Source organism: Aethalodelphis obliquidens, unplaced genomic scaffold (assembly GCF_003676395.1).
Source record: "Aethalodelphis obliquidens isolate GAN/ISIS:26980383/991018 unplaced genomic scaffold, ASM367639v1 scaffold122, whole genome shotgun sequence".
NCBI classification, from domain to species: domain Eukaryota; kingdom Metazoa; phylum Chordata; class Mammalia; order Artiodactyla; family Delphinidae; genus Aethalodelphis; species Aethalodelphis obliquidens.
In genome coordinates this window covers 769,584-788,473 of record NW_020838066.1, presented here as the reverse complement: position 1 = coordinate 788,473, position 18,890 = coordinate 769,584, and the positions used below count along the sequence as shown (strand labels likewise).

The 18,890-nt window shown below is 45.3% G+C and overlaps 1 protein-coding gene across 6 annotated transcripts in view; it reads right to left on the bottom strand.

The window, feature by feature from the left end:
- The window catches only part of FGD3 (FYVE, RhoGEF and PH domain containing 3), a 38,352-nt gene extending 20,900 nt beyond the window's left edge, over positions 1–17,452 (bottom strand). The window contains exons 1-7 of one of the 6 annotated variants that reach the window (XM_027098387.1): positions 17,366–17,452; positions 14,062–14,245; positions 13,784–13,912; positions 12,643–13,162; positions 2,698–2,787; positions 1,853–1,989; positions 98–254 (exon numbers count right to left, since the gene is read on the bottom strand). In XM_027098387.1, the coding sequence (XP_026954188.1) occupies positions 98–254; positions 1,853–1,989; positions 2,698–2,787; positions 12,643–13,113 (855 nt within the window). In that variant the 5' untranslated portion in view covers positions 13,114–13,162; positions 13,784–13,912; positions 14,062–14,245; positions 17,366–17,452. The remainder of the gene's footprint in view (positions 1–97; positions 255–1,852; positions 1,990–2,697; positions 2,788–12,642; positions 13,163–13,783; positions 13,913–14,061; positions 14,246–17,365) is intronic. The other 5 variants (XM_027098388.1, XM_027098389.1, XM_027098384.1 and 2 more) reach the window with 5 other exon arrangements.
- Between the last annotated feature and the right edge of the window lie 1,438 nt (positions 17,453–18,890).

Genomic DNA, 18,890 nt, shown 5'->3' with positions numbered 1-18,890 from the left:
AGAGCATCTGGACACATCCCACAATTTTACTGATTTTCTCCATGTTGAAACACAAAGCCAGCACTGTGCCCGTGAAGCAGAGGTGGGACCGCCCTACCTGGATGCCTTGGACAATGTCCTTAAATACCGGTGAGCGCTGGGTCCAGGTGCTCACCAGCTCCACGGCCCGGTCAAAGTTCTTGACATATTCACCATACATCTTGAGGAATGGGGCCAGCTTCTGCAGGATGTCTCCAAGCCGGGGGTTTGTGTCCCTTTGTGGGGGAGTGAGTGAGATCGTCAGGCAAACAGCTCCACTGAAGTGCCAGGGTGAGACAGGGACTTCACCAGGGAGCTATGGGACAATGGCCTGACTCCCAGCTCTGTGTGATGGTGGGCAAACTGGTCACCTTCCCTAAGCCTTAACTTTCCTTCCCTGTATCACATGGGATGGAAAATAGTGTGTTACCTAGAGGATCATGTAAAGTACTTCAACCATGCAGTCATAGAACGATTGCTCAAAACCAGGAGTTGTTAGTAATAATGGAATCACTTTAATGATGAGCCACAGTTATCAAAAAGAATCAAGAAAACCCCATTATACTTCTTCTGTACGAGCGAAGATTAGGAACAATGGGGCAATCTAACTCTGGCAGTGTCATGGGAAAGCAGCACTGTGTAATAATGAATGGTTTGGACAGGGATTTGGAAATAAATTTCAAGGAGCAGAAAATATATTAATAACCTTTGACCTTAGAACTGTGGGGGATTTATCCTAAAGAAATAATCAAAAAGAAGAAAAAAAGGCATATGCATAAAGTCATCCTCTGCAGCATTACTAGGAACATGCACTCAAAGGCCCACCACCTGTGAAGACGGATGGGCAAGCTGCTGGACTCTCTCACCCTTATTATACAAGGAGTGTCTGTGTGCTGACAGTCTCTCCAGGGCCTTGAGGAGAAAACTTATATCTAGCAGGTGTGCACTGCATCAGCCAGAAAGCCAATCTAGCCCTGCGCTTTAACCTCATGGCCTTGGACACAGTATAACCTGCTCTGCAGGTGGAGCATGTCTTTCTATATATTTACGAATTGCCCTGGACCCCTGCTGAGCCTTGCAGGTGCAGGGACAACCCCCAATCAAGCCCTCTGGCCTCTGTGTTCTCCCTGGCCTGGCTGCAGCTTGGAAATGACCTCTTCTCTTACCACAGAACCACACACTGGCTCAAGCCAGGCCAGTGAAGAGGGGAGACAGCAGAGACCCCAAAGCAAAGCTGCAGCAGCACCCGGAACAGAGGGGGAAGCACATAATATGGAGAATGGCAAGCTGGGGGCCATGCTTGTAACGTTTTATTATCATTTCTTACAGCTGGGCAGTCCCTCTGCTACAAATGAACGGAAGCGGCAGAGGGACAGAGGGACAGCCCTCTGGGGACACTGCTGAGGAAGAAAAACATCTCATTTTTTAAAGCAGAGGTGCAATATACACTAGGAGGGAAAATAAACCAATAAGCACTGTCTATTCACTGGTGTTTGCAGATGGCAAACCTCATTTAAATTCCACAAAGCCCTGAGCAGGTATTAAAGTCCTTTTAATTTGCAGATGAAGAAGCTAAGACACTGAGAGGGCTTGGGGTCAGGGTTGGCCCAGGACCCTACCGAAAGAGAGCCCAGGGCACTATGAGACAGGCTCCCCAGGTGTCTCCTGGCTTTTGGGCATACAAACCCCAGATTTAGAGGCTGCTTGGCAGAGAGTATTCAACAAAACCACTGCAATAGTGTCACCATGACCCTCAACCACCAAGGGCATTGGAGCCAAACTCCCTGGGAGATGCCAGCCCCTACACTTCCCAGGCACCATGAGCTGCACTTACCACTCATTCGTGATCCGTGTCTGCAGCTCAGGAAGGAGGAACTTCCCGTGGAAGCAATAGATGGAGGAGATGTTAGAGAAGATGCCTGTGGTGACTTCCGAAGGGATCCCTGCTTCCATCAGTCGGGTGCAGAAAACCTGGGCACGGAGAAGCCCATGCAGTGGTCACTGAGTGTGGGTCACTGCAGATGGTTACGATCATGCTTCTGCTACAGGTATGGGAGCTCAAGAGAGGCTGCCATTGCCTTATGTTTTCTTAGTGAACCTTCCACTTCATCAAACTGGCTCAAAGAACCTTATGGTCTTAAAGCAAGCTTACTTATGGCTAAGAATTGGGGGTGAGGCAGGGACAGTCCCCTCTAGATGGGGACAGGCCATCTTTCTTCCATCTGCCCATCAAGGGAAGTGGATGGTCCTGATTTCCTTTCTTTGCTTTGTGAGCTACAAACAGAAGAAGCACCTGTCAAAACCCAGTTTCTGTTGCAGTTTTACTTCCTGTGCTCATAAACCCTACGTTGCCAGGTGGACAGGGAGAGTGCCACCCACTTTCCCAACTATTTATGCAGAAAGATGTCCAGAGGCCATTTACATGCTCAGATAATTTAACTGCCAAGAAGAAAAAAACCCCAAGGTGACTGGATGAGACAATTGCCCCAAAGCCACAAGTTCTGAAAGCAAAAACTAAGACTTTCTGGAGGAGACTTAAATTTGTCCAAGTTTTAGTATTCATGTCGGTCATACTCCAACTGCAAGCCCTAGCCAATGCTAAGAGAGAAAGTTTGCCTCTGAAACTGTCCACTGAAACTCTGGAAGTGGACAAAGGCAGGCCCAAGCCAGGAGGGCTACCTGGTCTAGCAGGTGTAGACGCTTCACGTAGGTCTCCTCAGTATGCAGCAGCTCCTGGGCAATGTGGAGCAGCTTCTGGGGCTCAGCGCACTGTGAAGAGAAGAGCCATAGCTCACCTAGGGAAGATGAGTTTTGGGGAGGCATGATATGACAAAGGCTACCCGCTGTATGCCAGGGATGACCAGGGGCCCCAAAAGACCAGAGGAGGCTGCTGGGACTGGGATGTGGGGCTCAGTTCTCGCAGATGGAATTTCCAGGGAGGTTTCTGGGGAAGACATAATAGTTTCTACCAACCCCCCCCCCCCCAAACCTTCTGCAGCCCAGAGAGAACTCTATCTTCCCAGGGCTTTAACTACAAAGGAGCTGCAATAGCCACATCAAAATATATCGTGGAGTGACATCAGCAAGGTGGCAGATTAGAAAGCTACGGGCCCTCCCAACAGGCACATGAAAAGATGCTCCACATTGCTAATTATTAGAGAAATACAAATCAAAACTATAATGAGGTACCACCTCACACTGGTCAGAATGGCCATCATTAGAAAGTCTACAAATAAGAAATGCTAGAGAGGGTGTGGAGAAAAGGGAAACCTTCTACACTGGGAATGTAAATTTGTGCAGCCACTATGGAGGTCCCTCAAAAAACTAAAAATAGAGTTGCTATATGATTTTGCAATCCCACTCCTGGGCATACGTTCAGACAAAACTATAATTCAAAAAGATACATGCACCCCAATGTTCATTGCAGCCCTATTTACAATAGCCAAGACATGGAAACAACCTAAATGTCCATCAAAAGATTAATGGATAAAGAAGATGCGGTACATATATACAATGGAATATTACTCAGCCATTAAAAAGAATGAAATAATGCCATTTGTAGCAACATGGGCTAGAGATTATCACACTAAGTGAAGTAAGCCAGACAGAGAAAGACCATATGATATCACTTATATGTGGAATCTAAAATATGACACAAATGAACTTATCTATGAAACAGAAACAGACTCACAGACATAGAGAACAGACCTGTGGTTGCCAAAGGGGGGGAAGGGATGAATTGGGAGTTTGGGATAAGCAAATGCAAACTACTATATATAGAATGGATAAACAACAAGGTCCTAGTGTATAGCACAGGGAACTATATTCAATATCTTGTGATAAACCATAATGGAAAAGAATATTTTAAAAAATATATATATGTATATATATAACTGAATCACTTTGCTGTGCAGTAGAAATTAACACAGCATTGTAAATAAACTATACTTCAAGAAAATATATTAAAAAAAAAAAAGAAAGTTATAGGCCCTCCTTCCCCCACACATGAGTTAACAATATACAAACAAGAATACCTCTGTGGAAACTTTAGAGACCAGCTGAGAAGCTACAGCTTCCAAGGCATTGTAAAACTAAGAAGAGATTCTATCAAATAGAGAATGAAAATTGGCATGTTTGGAACACCCTTTTGTGTTCCTCCCCCATGCAGCATAGCACAGCACAACTGGGAAGAACCGCCCCTCCCCCCAACTAGGGCTCCTCCCTCAGGATGGAAACAAAGGAGTGAACTGTGCATCCAAAATTTTGGCTCATCTGGAAGCTGCCTGAGGGACTGGTTTCTGTCTTGCCTGATTTGGAATGCTGTCATGACCAGCGCCAGAGTTTGAAAACAGGCAAGCAGCATGTTAGAGCTGATGTTCTGCAGGCAGATGCCAGGGGAGCAAGAGATCAGAAAAATTTTAATAGGTCTTAGAAATTCCAGCCTGATTGGCTAAGGTTTTCCCTGCACAAAGCCAGCATGCAAAGACTGGAGAGATCGTTGTTTTTCAGATGCCCAAATTCCAGCAAAAAATTACAAAGAAACAGGGAAACATAGTGTGATTAAAGGAATAAAATAAAATTCCAGAAACCAAACCTAAAGAAACATAGCCCTATGAGCTGCCTGTAAAAAATATTAAATACCTGTCATATAGATGCTCAATGAACTAAAAAAGAACACAGACAACTAAGTGAAATCAGGAAAGTGATGCATGAACAGAATATCAATAAAGAGATACAAACTATTTAAAAAAAAAGAGCCAAACAGAAACTCTAGAACTGAAAATTGCAATAACTAGACTGAAAAGTTCAAGCTAGGTCATTTGAAATCATAAATCAGAGAAACAAAAAGAAAAAACAATGAAGAAAGCAAAGAGAGCCTAAGAAACTTATGGGATACTACCCAAGGGACCAATATATGCATTTTGGGAGTCAAGTACAGCATACTTGAAGAACTAGTGGCTGAAAATGTCCCAAATATGAGGAAAGAAATGGATATATGAATTCAAGAAGCTCACAGAACTCCAAATGGGATAAATCCAAAGAACCACACTGGGACACATTATAATAAAAAAAAAGGGGGGGGGGGTGGGAAGAATGGGATGATATATTTAAAGTGCTGAAAGAAAAATAAAACTGTCAACCAAGAATATGTATCCAGCAAAGCCATCTTTCAAAAATGAAGAAGATGATACCAAAACCAGATAAACATATCACAAAAAAAAGAAAATTACAGGCCAATATCACTGACAAACATACATGCAAAAATCCTCAACTAAATACTAGCAAACCGAATCTAACAACACATTAAAAAGATCATACACCATGATCAAATGGGATTTATCCCAGGGATGCAAGGATTCTTCAATATACACAAATCAATTAATGTGATACACATATTAACAAATTGAAGAATAAAAACCATATGATCACCTCAACAGATGCAGAAAAAGCTTTTGACAAAATTCAACACCCATTTATGATAAAAACTCTCCAGAAAGTGGGCATAGAGGGAACCTACCTCAACATAATAAAGACCATATACGACAAATGTACAGCAAATATTATTCTTAATGGTGAAAAACTGAAAGCATTTCCTCTAAAATCAGGAACAAGACAAGGGTGCCCACCTTCGCCAACATTATTAAACATAGTTTTGGAAGTCCTAGCCATGGCAATCAGAGAAGAAAAAGAAATAAAAGGAATCCCAATTGGTAAAGAAGAAGTAAAACTGTCACTGTTTGCAGATGACATGATACTATACACAGAAAATCTTAAAGATGCCACCAGAAAATTACTAGACCTAATCAATGAATTTGATAAAGTTGCAGGATACAAAATTAATTCACAGAAATCTCTTGCATTCCTATACACTAACAATGAAAGATCAGAAAGAGAAACTAAGGAAACAATCCCATTTATCATTGCAACAAAAAGAATAAAATACCTAGGAAAAAACCTACCTAAGGAGGTAAAAGACCTCTACATAGAAAACGATAAGATACTGGTGAAAGAAATCAAAGATGACACAAAAAGATGGAGAGATATACCATGTTCTTGGATTGAAAGAATCCACACTGTGAAAATGACTATACTACCCAAAGCAATCTACAGATTCAATGCAATCCCTATCAAATTACCAAGGGCATTTTTCACAAATTTTACAATTTGTTTGGAAACCCAAAAGACCTCAAATAGAAAAAGCAATCTTGAGAAACAAAATTGGAGCTGAAGGAATCAGGCTCCCTAACTTCAGACTATACTACAAAGCTACAGTAATCAAAACAGATGGTACTGGCACAAAAACAGAAATATAGATCAATGGAACAGGGTCAAAAGCCCAGAGATAAACCCATGCACCTATGGTCACCTAATCTATGACAAAGGGGGCCAGAATATACAATGGAGCAAAGATAGCCTCTTCAATAAGTGATGCTGGGAAAACTGGACAGCTACATGTAAAAGAATGAAATTAGAACACTCCCTAACATACACAAAAATAAACTCAAAATGGATTAAAGACCTAAATGTAAGGCCAGACTGTATAGAACTCTTGGAGGAAAACATAAGAAGAACACTCTTTGACATAAATTGCCGCAAGACCTTTTTTGACCCATGTCCTAGAGTAATGAGAACAAAAACAAAAATAGACAAATGGGACCTAATGAAACTTAAACCTTTTGCACAGCAAAGGAAACCATAAACAAGACGAAAAGACAACCCTCAGAATGGGAGAAAATATATGCAAATGAAGCAACTGACAAAGGATGATCTCCAAAATATACAAGCAGCTCATGCAGCTCAATATCAAAAAAGCAAACAACCCAGTCCAAAAATGGGTGGAAGATCTAAATAGACATTTCTCCAAAGAAGATATACAGATGGCCAACAAACACATGAAAGGATGCTCAACATCACTAATTATTAGAAAAATGCAAGTCAAAAGTACAATGAGGTATCACCTCACACTGGTCAGAATGGCTATCATCAAAAAATCTACAAACAATAGGACTTCCTTGGTAGGGCAGTGGTTAAGAATCCACCTGCCAATGCAGGGGACATGGGTTCGAGCCCTGGTCCAGGAAGATCCCATGTGCCACAGAGCAACTAAGCCCGTGCACCACAACTACTGAACCTGCATTCTAGAGCCCGTGAGCTACAACTACTGAAGCCTGTGCACTTAGAGTCCATGCTCCACAGCAAGAGAAGCCACCACAGTGAGAAGCCCACACACCTCAATGAAGAGTAGCCCCTGCTTGCCGCAACTAGAGAAAGCCTGTGCACAGCAACGAAGATCCAAAGCAGCCAAAAAGAAGAAGAATAAAAAAACTACAGACAATAAATGCTGGAGAGGGTGTGGAGAAAAGGGAACCCTCTTGCACTGTTGGTGGCAATGTAAATTGATGCAGCCAGTATGGAGAACAGTATGGAGATTCCTTTAAAAACTAAAAATAGAACTACCATATGACCCAGCAATCCCACTACTGGGCACATACCCAGAGAAAACCATAATTCAAAAAGATACATGCTCCCCAATGTTCATTGCAGCACTATTTACAATAGCCAGGACATGGAAGCAACCTAAATGTCCATGGACAGATGAATGGATAAAGAAGATGTGGTGCAATGGAATATTACTCAGCCATAAAAAGGAGCAAAATTGGGTCATTTGTAGAGACATGGATGGACCTAGGGACTGTCATACGGAGCGAAGTAAGTCAGAAAGAGAAAAACAAGTATCGTATATTAATGCATGTATGTGGAATCTGAAAAAATTGGTATAGACGATCTTATTTACAAAGCAGAAATAGAGACACAGATGTACAGAACAAACGTATGGATTCCAAGGGGGAAGGAGGGGATGGGATGAACTGGGAGACTGTGATTAACATATAAACACTATTGATATTATGTATAAAATAGATAACTAATGAGAACCTACTGTATAGCTCAAGGAACTCTACTCAGTGCTCTGTGGTGACCTAAATGAGAAGGAAATCCAAAAAAGAGGGGATATATGTATCTATATAGCTGATTCACTTTGCTGTACAGCATAAACTAACACAATGTTGTAAAGCAACTATACTCCAATTCATAAAATAAAATAAAAAATAATAAAAAATTTTTAAATGAAGAAGAAATTAAGACTTCCCCAAATAAACAGAAGATAAAGAGTTCATTACCACTAGACCTGCCATACAAGAAATGCTAAAGTAAGTCCTTCAAGTTGTGAAAAGATGGTAGATAGCAACATGAAGCTGTACAAAAATATAAGGTTCTTCAATAAAGGTAAATGCATGAACAAATATAGTAACCTGTACTATCATAATTTTGGCAGTACAGTAACCTGTACTATCATAATTTTGGTAGATAGCAACATGAAGCTGTATAAAAATATAAGGTTCTTCAATAAAGGTAAATGCATGAACAAATATAGTAACCTGTACTATCATAATTTTGACAAAAACATTTAAAAACTATAAATCTATGTGAAAGTGCATACTATATATATAAATACATAATTTGTGACATCAATAACCTAGAGTGTCTGGGAGGGGGAGCTGTAAAGGAGTACAGTTTTTGTGTATCATTGAAATTAAGTTTTGTTCAGCTTAAAATAAAATGTTATACAGATGAAAAGATGCTCAACATCACTAATTATTAGAAAAATGCAAATCAAAACTACAATGAGGTATTACCTCACACCAGTCAGAATGGCCATCAGCAAAAAGTCACAAAAACTAAATGCTGGAGAGGGTGTGGAGAAAAGGGAGCCCTCTTGCCCTGTTGGTGGGAATGTAAATTGATACCTCCACTGTGGGGAATAGAATGGAGTGTCCTTAGAAAACTAAAAATAGAATTACCGTATGACCCAGCAATCCCACTACTGGGCTTATACCCTGAGAAAACCATAGTTCAAAAAGACACATGTACCCCAATGTTCATTGCGGCACTATTTACAATAGCCAGGACATGGAAAGAGCCTAAATGTCCTTCGACAGAAGAATGGATAAAGAAGATGTGGCATATTTATACAATGGAATATTAGCCATAAAAAAGAACAAATTGGGTCATTTGTAGAGATGTGGATGGACCTAGAGTCTGTCATACATAGTGGAGTAAGTCAGAAAGAGAAAAACTAATATCAAATATTACCGCATATATGTGGAATCTAGAAAAATGGTACAGATGAACCTATTTGCAGGGCAGGAATAGAGATACAGGTGTAGAGAATGGACGTGTGGACATGGAGGAGGGGAAGGGGAGGGTGGGATGAATTGGGAGATTAGGTTTGACATAAATACACTACCATGTATAAAATAGATAGCTAGTGGAAACATGTGGTATAGCACAGGGAGCTCTGCTCAGTGCTCTGTGATGACCTAGATGCGTGGGATGGGGGTGGGTGGGAGAGAGGTGCAAGAGGGAGGGGATATATGTATACATATAGCTAATTTACTTTGTTGTACAGCAGAAACCAACATAACATTGTAAAGCAATTATACCCCAATAAAAAATAAAAAGCAGATGGAAGATCTTTAAAAAAATAAAATACTATAACTATTTTATGTAATTGCAATAGAAAAAATATATAGAATATACACAAGAGGCAATGAGAAGGGACGCAAAACATATTATTACAAAAAAATCAATTAAACTTAAAAAAGGAAAGCAGTAAGAGAGGGACAAAAAAAGCTACAAAACATACAGAAAACAATGAAAAAGGCAATAGTAAGTCCTTCCCTACCAGTAATTACTTTAAATGTAAATGAATTAAACTCCCCAATCAAAAGACACGGATTGATTGAACAGGTTAAAAATAAAATCCAATTATATGCTACCCACAAGAAACTCACTTTAGATTTAAGGACATACATAGGCTGAAAGTGAAAGATGGAAAAAGATATTTCATGAAAATGGTAAACAAAAGAGATCATGAGTGGCCATATTTACATCAGACAAATGGACTTTATGACCTTTTTTTTTTTTTTTTTTTTTTGCGGTATGCGGGCCTCTCACTGTTGTGGCCTCTCCCATTGCAGAGCACAGGCTCCAGACACACAGGCTCAGCAGCCATGACTCACAGGCCTAGCCGCTCCGTGCATGTGGGATCTTCTCGGACCGGGGCACAAACCCGTGTCCCCTGCATCGGCAGGCGGACTGTCAACCACTGCGCCACCAGGGAAGCCCCAGACAAATGAACTTTAAATAAAAAAACCATTACACAATACAAAGAAAGACATTATATAATGTTAAAAGGACCAATTCACCAAGAAGATATAACAGTTATAAATATTTATTCATCAAACCTCAGAGCTCCTAAATATATGAAGCAAACTTTGGCAGAATTGAAGCCAGAAACAGATAACAACAGAAGAATAGTAGGAGATGTCAGTACTCTACTTTCAATACTGGATAGGACATGCGAAACATCAATAAGGAAGCAGGGGATTTGAATAATACTGTAGAACAAATGAACCTAACAAACATATGCAGAACACTCCATATAACAACGGCAGAACATACATTCTTCTCAAGTGCACACAGAGCGTTCTCCAGGTCAAACCACGTGTTAGGCCACAAAACAAGTATTAACAAATTCAAGAAGATTGAAATCATATAAAATATCTTTTCCAATCACAACAGAATGAAACTAGAAATCAACAGCACAGAGAAAACTGGAAAATCCACAGATTTGTAGAAATTAGACAATACGCACTTAAACAGGAGTCAATAATAGAGATTAGAACAGAGATAAATGAAACAGAGGGTAGAAAAACAATGGGAAAAAACCAACAAAACTAAGTTGTTTTTTGAAAAGATAAACAAAATTAACAAACCTTTAGCTAGACTTACCAAAAAAATGAGAGAGAACTCAAATAAATAAAATGAAAGAGGAAATATTACAACTGATACTACAGTTGAATACAAGGGATCAGAAGAGACGGCTCTGAACAATTAAATGCCAACAATTGGATAAGCTAAAAGAAATAGATAAATTCCTAGAAACACACAACCTACCAAGACTGAGTCGCGAAGAAATAGAAAATTTGCACAGACCGATAACAAGTAAGGAGGTTCAATAAGCAATAAAAGTCTTCCCAACAAAGAAAAGCCCAGAAACAGATAGCTTCACTGGGAAATTAATACCAATTGTTCTCAAATTTTTCCCAGAAAATTAAAGAATAAGGAACACTTCCTAACTCATTCCATGAGACCAGCATTATCCTGATACCAAAACTTTGGGGCCTTGTTGACCCTGGAGGGACTCTCCCTCCCAGGGGTTCGCGGATTCCTAGAGCTGTAAAGGATTCGCTGGCAAGAATGTCTTTCAAGTGCAAACCAGCCCATCCAGAGCCCACACCCAACCACCTTCTTTATACTTGCTTTCCCCTATTCCCCTGCCCTAATTACGCGAGCTATCCAGGGACAGCCCCTGTGCACAGAACCCACTGAAATTATTCAAACTGGCCAATCTTAAGCCTGCTTACCCTGTCTCACCCATCCCTTTCCTCAGAAACCACAATAAAGACTCTACTGTAACTTATATAGTATTTGTACATCAACTATACTTCAATTAAAAGAATAAAATCATTACATGATTAAAAAAAGACTCGCTCACAATTTCCACTCCCTCTGCCTCCTGCCCTACCCTGGTGCTTTTCCCTCTGGTTCCCCATGGTGTGGTGTGCCCCCTCCTCTCGGGAACTATGAGTAATAAACTGTCTTTAAATGGCAGTCATCTCCTGATTTGTGGGCTTCACCATTCCTGAATAATAATAAAACTTAGCTTAAAACATGCCCCCAGCCCACTCGCTGAGAACTTGGCTTTCAACAGTGCAGGCCCGTGGCTGCCCCTCGCCCACGAAGCCCGCCTCTTGATGCGGCCATGTTAGTCCATACCATCTCTACCAGGAGCCAGCAGGTCCGACCCTGGCCAAATGCCACTTGTGCTTGTCTTGGGACCCAGTCACTTGCAGCTTACCTACGCTGTTCTCCTCCCATGCACAGGTGGTCTCTCTAAGCCGGGGCTGTCGGCTTTACTTCCATGTCCCCACAAGTCCCAGTGTAGAGCCCAGAGCCCAAAACGCTAAAGGGACACAGATGAGCTTTCTTGCAAGGCCGAGCCCCCACGGGCGGGCATGCCTGCTTCCCGGAGCCATCTGCATGGGGCTCCCCTCGCTGCCTGGGCTCCCTTCCTGCCTCTGCCACACACCATGGGAAACCCTGGGGTTTCCCCATTCATAAAATAAGGTGACAAGCATGCTGTCTTCCTCATGGGGGCTCTGCAAGGCAGGCAGCAAGCACCGGCAAAGAGTGGTGGCAGCACTGTTTCCGCTAAGTTGGACCGCCACAGCCACCCTGGGGTGGGGTCCCTGTGCCACCGTGGGGCCATGGAACTAAGGCTTGGGAGTGAGATCATTGTCTGATATGTCAGGGAGATCCCTGCCTGTGTGGTCCTTCCCCACGGTCTGCCCATCAACCCATAGCAGGGGCTTCCCTGAGCATGGTGTCTGAGTACACCCTGCTACTGGCACCAGGCCTGGGTGATGGCACTGTAAACCTCAAATACCCTCAGAGGAGAGCTCTGCAGCCCCTGACACCTGGGACGGGAAGGTGGCCTACCTTGGCTGGATCCGCGTCAGCCCTCAAGGGGCTATTCTCGGGGTCTGGCTCCTCACTGCTGCCCTCACCCATATCGCTATCGGCCTCCTCCCGTGGGGCCTTGCCACCTGGGGCTGTCTCCAGGTGCAGCCCTTTGATGGTGGGGCCTGGGCCTGCCTCGCTGCCGTCCTCGCAGGAGAAGTGCTCGCCGACCACGCTGCAGGAGGGGCTGTCTATCCCGCTGTCCCGGTTAGGGATCTTAGTGCCGCTGCTGGGCTCACTCACAGAGCCCACGTCCCCCGCAGAGGCCTGGCTGCCAGGGCTCCCGGAGGCAGGGTCACCACAGTGGGCTCCAGGCCCAACAGGGAGCGCTCGGAGCTTCCCCGGGTCTGTGCTTGGATGCTCCAGGGAGGAGCTGCTAGGCCCAGCATCTGGCTCCCCCCGGGTGGCAATGGGGGCTGGGGGCATTGAGGACACCCCTCCTGGCTCCATCTTCAAAGTTGAGTTCTCTGAGCTCTGTGAGGGGCTGGCCGGGGTCTTCCTGTCAGGGAGAAATGAGAATAGTCAATGCCAGCTGGGCCATGGACTAGCCCCCCCGGTGGGGCCCTCTGGAGAAAATCAACATGGAGGAGGGGGGCTGGGGCTGAGTGTGAAGTGAACACCCTGGTCAGCCTCAGCTGGGTCCTGACTAGGCAGGCTTTGGGGCAATGGCAAGTGGAAAGCATTTTATTCTAAAACTAAATTTCTTCATTAAAATAAGAAGGAAGAGAGAGAGGGAAGGAGGGAGGGAGAGAGTGAGAAAGAAAGAGAGAAAGAGAGAGAGAAAGAAAGAAAGAAAGAAGGAAGGAAGGAAGGAAAGAAGGGAGGAAAGAAGGAAGGAAAGAAAGAAAGAAAAAAGAGAGAGTGAAAGAAAAAAAAGGAGAGGGAGGAATGAATTCTGTAGCGTGAAGCTACCTGCCCCTCAGTGAATTCAGAATATATGTGTAAACGAACAGCAAAAACCACCGTGAGCACAGTGAATCTGGTCTGTACTGTGCTTGGGCGTCCGTGGCACTCTATCCTACCACGTAGCTCTGAGGTGAGGCAGGATCCCCATCGAGACCCTGCCTCACTATCACTGTCGATATTCTGTCTGACAGGTGACCTGTCATTTTCCAGAGACCTGGAGGCTGAGGAGGCTGGATCTGGGTTCCCAATTCCTCTTCCTGCTAAGCACTGGAGCTACTTCATGCCCTCACATGGTGCCTCTTCTGGAAACCTTCGTGGAGGAAAGGCACCTTCAAGTGTCAGTCTAGGTGCACAGAGAGGGTCAAAGGTGAGACTAGACTGGGAGGAGATTGACATTCCCCAAAATCTTCCACTTGAACCCCCAGTGGAGCTGCAGAGGAGGTCAGGGACCAGGAGCGGCAGTCACTTATTCCTGGGCAATAGGTGGGTTACCTGAGGCTGTCAGACTCCGCAAGGACACTGAGGTGGAAGGGTGGGTGCCAGGCTCCCTGCTGGCTGTGTTCCGGGTCCTTTGAGTTGGCCAGCCCAGGCCTTGCACAGGGTTGGAGGGCTGGGGGGATTTGCTGAAAATCTTTTTCTTGCCCAGCAGTTTTCAAGTGGAGCAGTCCAGGAGGTTCTAAAAAAAAAACGTGAAAGGAGAATGAAAACCACCTTCTCCACTGGCACTTGGAGCAGCATGGATGACAGACCCAGTGCTCAAGGGAGAACATGGAAGGGCATCTTCATGCCACCACCCAGTGCAGGAGACCCCCAGGCAGGTCATAGAGGTCTGCAGGTGGATGGAGCATGGCTGAGTCCCTGGCCCCCGTGCAGCAGCTTCTAGGCCCTGGCTTAAAACTGGGGCCAGAACTGAGCTTGTCCCCAGTCATGCAGTGACTCAGGGAGAAAGGGTCCCCTTGAGTGTGCAGTGCCCACTGTGTCTGAGGAGAGCTGGCTGGCATCTACATGTGCCCTCCCAGACACAGGCACTCACTCAGCTCTGCTGCCAGTGGCTTCTTCACACATTCCCTTCCTCCCTTGCTAAACAAAATAAAGAACCATCAGTGGAGATGCAGTTTCCCCTCCCTGCAACACACACAACCAAAAAGGTGTCCTGAAGCCTGACCCTCGGCCACCCATGGAGCAGAAGGGCCTCTGGTCAGAGTGTGCTCAGAAGAGAAGCATGAGCCCCCTCTGCGCGTGCGTGGCCTTGAGGGCTGGCAAGGCCCCAGGAGTCAAGCACCAACTCCAGCCCCTGTGATAGTCTCCTACGCTCTTGCCTTCCAGTGCAGTCAGATTTCTTCTGAGTGGACCTTTTTTTTTTTTGCGGTACGTGGGCCTCTCACTGTTGTGGCCTCCCCCGTTGCGGAGCACAGGCTCCAGACGCGCATGCTCAGCGGCCATGGCTCATGGGCCCAGCCGCTCTGCGTCATGTGGGATCTTCCCGGACTGGGGCACGAACCCGCGTCCCCTGCATCGGCAGGCGGACTCTCAACCACTGCGCCGCCAGGGAAGCCCTGGACCTTTCTTTAAGTGACACCAAAACCAGTGCAGGGCGCACATTTAGTATTGGCTACTGCCACATTCTTAAAGAGCTTAATGGGGAGAAATATCAAGATTTCTAAACAGAAAATGCATGCTTTGCTACATTTTTCTCATAGCACAGGTGATAAACTCCAGTTTCCGGAAATCAGACATGACACAGCAGTCAAAATATGCCAGATGGAATGCAGGCCACGCTCAGCTTTGGTGTGTCCAGTGCAGCCATCTGGTGCCAGGTGGAGCCTGCTGCAATCACACCTCAGGGATTCCTGCTTCTGGTCAAGATGGAATAACAGAAACTGGAGATACTCTCTCACTGGAAACAACCAAATCATGGATAAAACATACGAAACAACAGTTGAGAGACACCTTACACCAGGCAGCAAAGGGCGGTGCTCCTGAGAGGTGGGTACAAGTGCAGTGATCCCTCTCTCACCCCAGCTTCCTGCCCAGAGAAGGGGATCTCAGGTAGACCCCTGAGTAAGGAGACAGAGCTGGGAGTCCAGGAACACAAAGGCAGCTGGAGGTCAGAGGATAGAGCACTAGAGAGAGAGCTGCACAGAGAGAGCGCAGAGAGCTGACAAGGGCCCTTGGAGATGGCTCAGTGCATGTGTGAGGAAACTGCAATGCTGGAGAAAGATCTACGTGAGAGGGTCAGAGGGAACATCACCTGGTGCTCACACAGGGCAGGGAATATGCCTGTTTCCACCAGCTAGACTGGAAACCCCAAGATCCACAGGGAGTTAGAGAACTTGGAAGGGTCTTGCCTCAGTGTGGGGCATAATTAGCCCCATGGTGAGCTCTGCTCAGGTCCCACCTAACAAATACTGATGAATTTTAACAGGAAAGTCCATCTGTTTACAAATGACTTAACTGCCTCCCTAAACAATGCCTAAGGACAATTATAAGAGCACAAACATATTCAGCATCCAGTAAGGTGAGATTTATAGTGTCTGGCATCCAACCAAAAATTACCAGACACGGAGGGCAGGAATACACAACCCATAGTGAGGAGAAAAAGGCAGTGAGTTGAAATTGACCCACATATGTTACAGATGTTAGAATTACCAGACAAGACAAGGTCATTAAGGCAGCAGCAGTTACCCGCATTATATTTAAAAGGTCAGTAGAAACATGAAGAATAAAAAAAAGATGCAAATCCAACTTGCAGAGATGAAAACCACAAAGTGTGTGATCAAGACCCACTGGAAGGGATTGATGGCAGATTAGATATTGTAGAAGAAAAATTAGTGAGTTTAGAGAGACAATAGAAGCTATCTAAAATGAAAGAGCGAGAATGAATTGTGAGATGTGGAAAAACTTTAAGCAGCATAATATCTGTGTAAGCAGAATATATATGTGGAGTCTCAAAAAAGGAGTGAGCTTGAAAAATATTTGAGAAAAATAATGACCAAAATTGATACCAGTTCTACACAAATCTTTCAACCGTTGAGGGGAAAAGAGAATACTTCTGAACAACATGGATGAATCTAGAAATAATCGTGCCAGGTGAAAGAAGACAGACCAAAAAAAGGCACCTACTTTTTTCTCATTTACATAAGAATTCTAGGAAATGTACACTAACAGGTGCTGCCAGAAAGCAGACAGGGATGTTGCCTGGAAGGAGGGGTAGGTGTGGTGTGGGGGTTACAACGGAACACAGAGAAGCCTTCAAGGGGTGACAGCTATGCTCATCATCTTGGCAGTGGCGACACTTTCACAGGTGTATATGTGTATGTTGAAACGTCAAATTGTACATTTTAAACATATGCAGTTAATTGTATGTTGATTATACCCTGTGGAAGGTGATACCTCCAAGCTGTGCAAACTTGATGAGTTGCTGACACTCACCAAGTGTCATTTTCCTTGTTACAGAAGGGACAATGAATCATGTAGAGGAGGGTGGTGAGGGGTGTGGCAGGCCCAGAGGCTGGGGAGGCTGGCCTGCCTGGATGCCCTTCAAAGGGAGGAAGTGTGCCTTTCCTCTGGAGGCCCTTTAGCCATGACCATCTTATCTTCCAAGGGTTTTAGTGCAAGGGCAGCTGAACCATGCTCGGCCAGACTGGGAAGCCCAGGGCTCAGCATAAAGACATCCTCCAGGGAGCAGAGTACGTGGTGGAGGAAGGTCCTGGTTGCAGAGCAACCTTCCTAAAGATCAGACGACCCTCTGATCTGATTTGGGAAGCCACAGGATACAGCCCACAGCCTCGCTTACCTCAGGACTGGTCTCCCTGCTGCCTGTCCAAGGCCAAAGTGAATGCAGGGCAGACCAGTCCAGTTCCAGCCTCCCCTCCACACTGCTCAGAGGAGCCAGGGGCTAAGGTAGGGTTGGGGGAGAGGAAACACATGTTCAAAGGTGCCCAACATACACACACATAAACACACACATGCCTCCACACGTGTACACACATATGCACATGCACACATACACAAATACATATAAACATATATCCAATTATACATACACACCCACACACCCCATGTGCCAGGAGATGTGCTGAATGCTTTTGTACCCTTGCTCAGTCACCATCACCAAGGTGGGTGACATTCCATGTTTCAGACAAGGACGCCAAGGCTGACCCTGGCCATGCTGTCTTGGGGTAATCAGCACCCAGGAGCTGGGTCCCCCAGACATGCTGCTCTGAACCCCCTGGACTGGGCTCCGGGCTCATTCTGACATGCCCAAGGCCAGGGACGTGTAATCACGGAGGAGCCAAGGAGCATTTGTCATTTCTGTCTTCCCAGCCACTCAGCTCTCCTTTTAGAAGCCCTGAGCTGAGGGAGCTCACCCTAGGTGAGTTGAACCTGCTGCCAAACTCAGGACCCAGGGCCCCTGACACCCGAGGCTGCCACCACCCAGCATCAAAGGCCCCAAACCTGGGACTGGGGGAGGTGTGGGGACTGGAGAAGTACAGAGAAATTAAATGTGCCCCACTCTCCAGTGCGTTGTGGACCGTTAAGTGACTCCATCCACAGTAGCCAGTTGGATGGGGTGGCATGAATGCTGTGGTGCCTGCCCTGGAGTCTCTGAGCCACTTGGTAGCTGCCTGAGATGGGCAGGGATAGTCTTACAGATGGGCCACAAGTCCGCTCCACCTGCCACTGGACGTCCTGCCGCTGGACTTGGAAACAGTGTAGGAACCCCCACTAAAACCACCATTATGCCCATCTCACTTGCTGCCTGTCACCTGGTACCCTGGAGGCCCCAAGTGGGCAGAGACCTCGGCTGTCTTGTCACTGACATGGCTTAGTGGCCCCGGCACGTGGGGCCCCAGCTGACAGCTGGCAGCAGCCATCAGATGTGTGAGCCTGAGAAGAAGACTTTGAAAGAGTTCCAGCCCTCACTGGCGACAGTCCCAGAGAAACCCTGAATGAGAGCCATGGGAATGCACCCCACGAGCCCCAGGATCATGAGAGATGACAATCCTTGGTGGGGTTGCTCTTTACCCTACCATGTCCAGGTGGTTGGTTACGTGAAGGAGGTAATTCAAACAATACTGGAAGCACCATAGGGCAATACCAGAAACTGCTGTGCTGCACACACCTGCACGCAGGTTGCAGGCTGGGAGACAAGGCTGCAGAAACCCACAAGGCTGTATTAGCAGTGACAAAGGTCTGGCTGCGCTGGCCATGCCAGATGTAACAATCAATGACATGTCAGCAAAGCTGCCCAGGGACCCAGGGGTGCCTGCCCTCCAGTGTCAGGATCCAGAAGCGCAATACTTGCCTTGGGGCCTCAG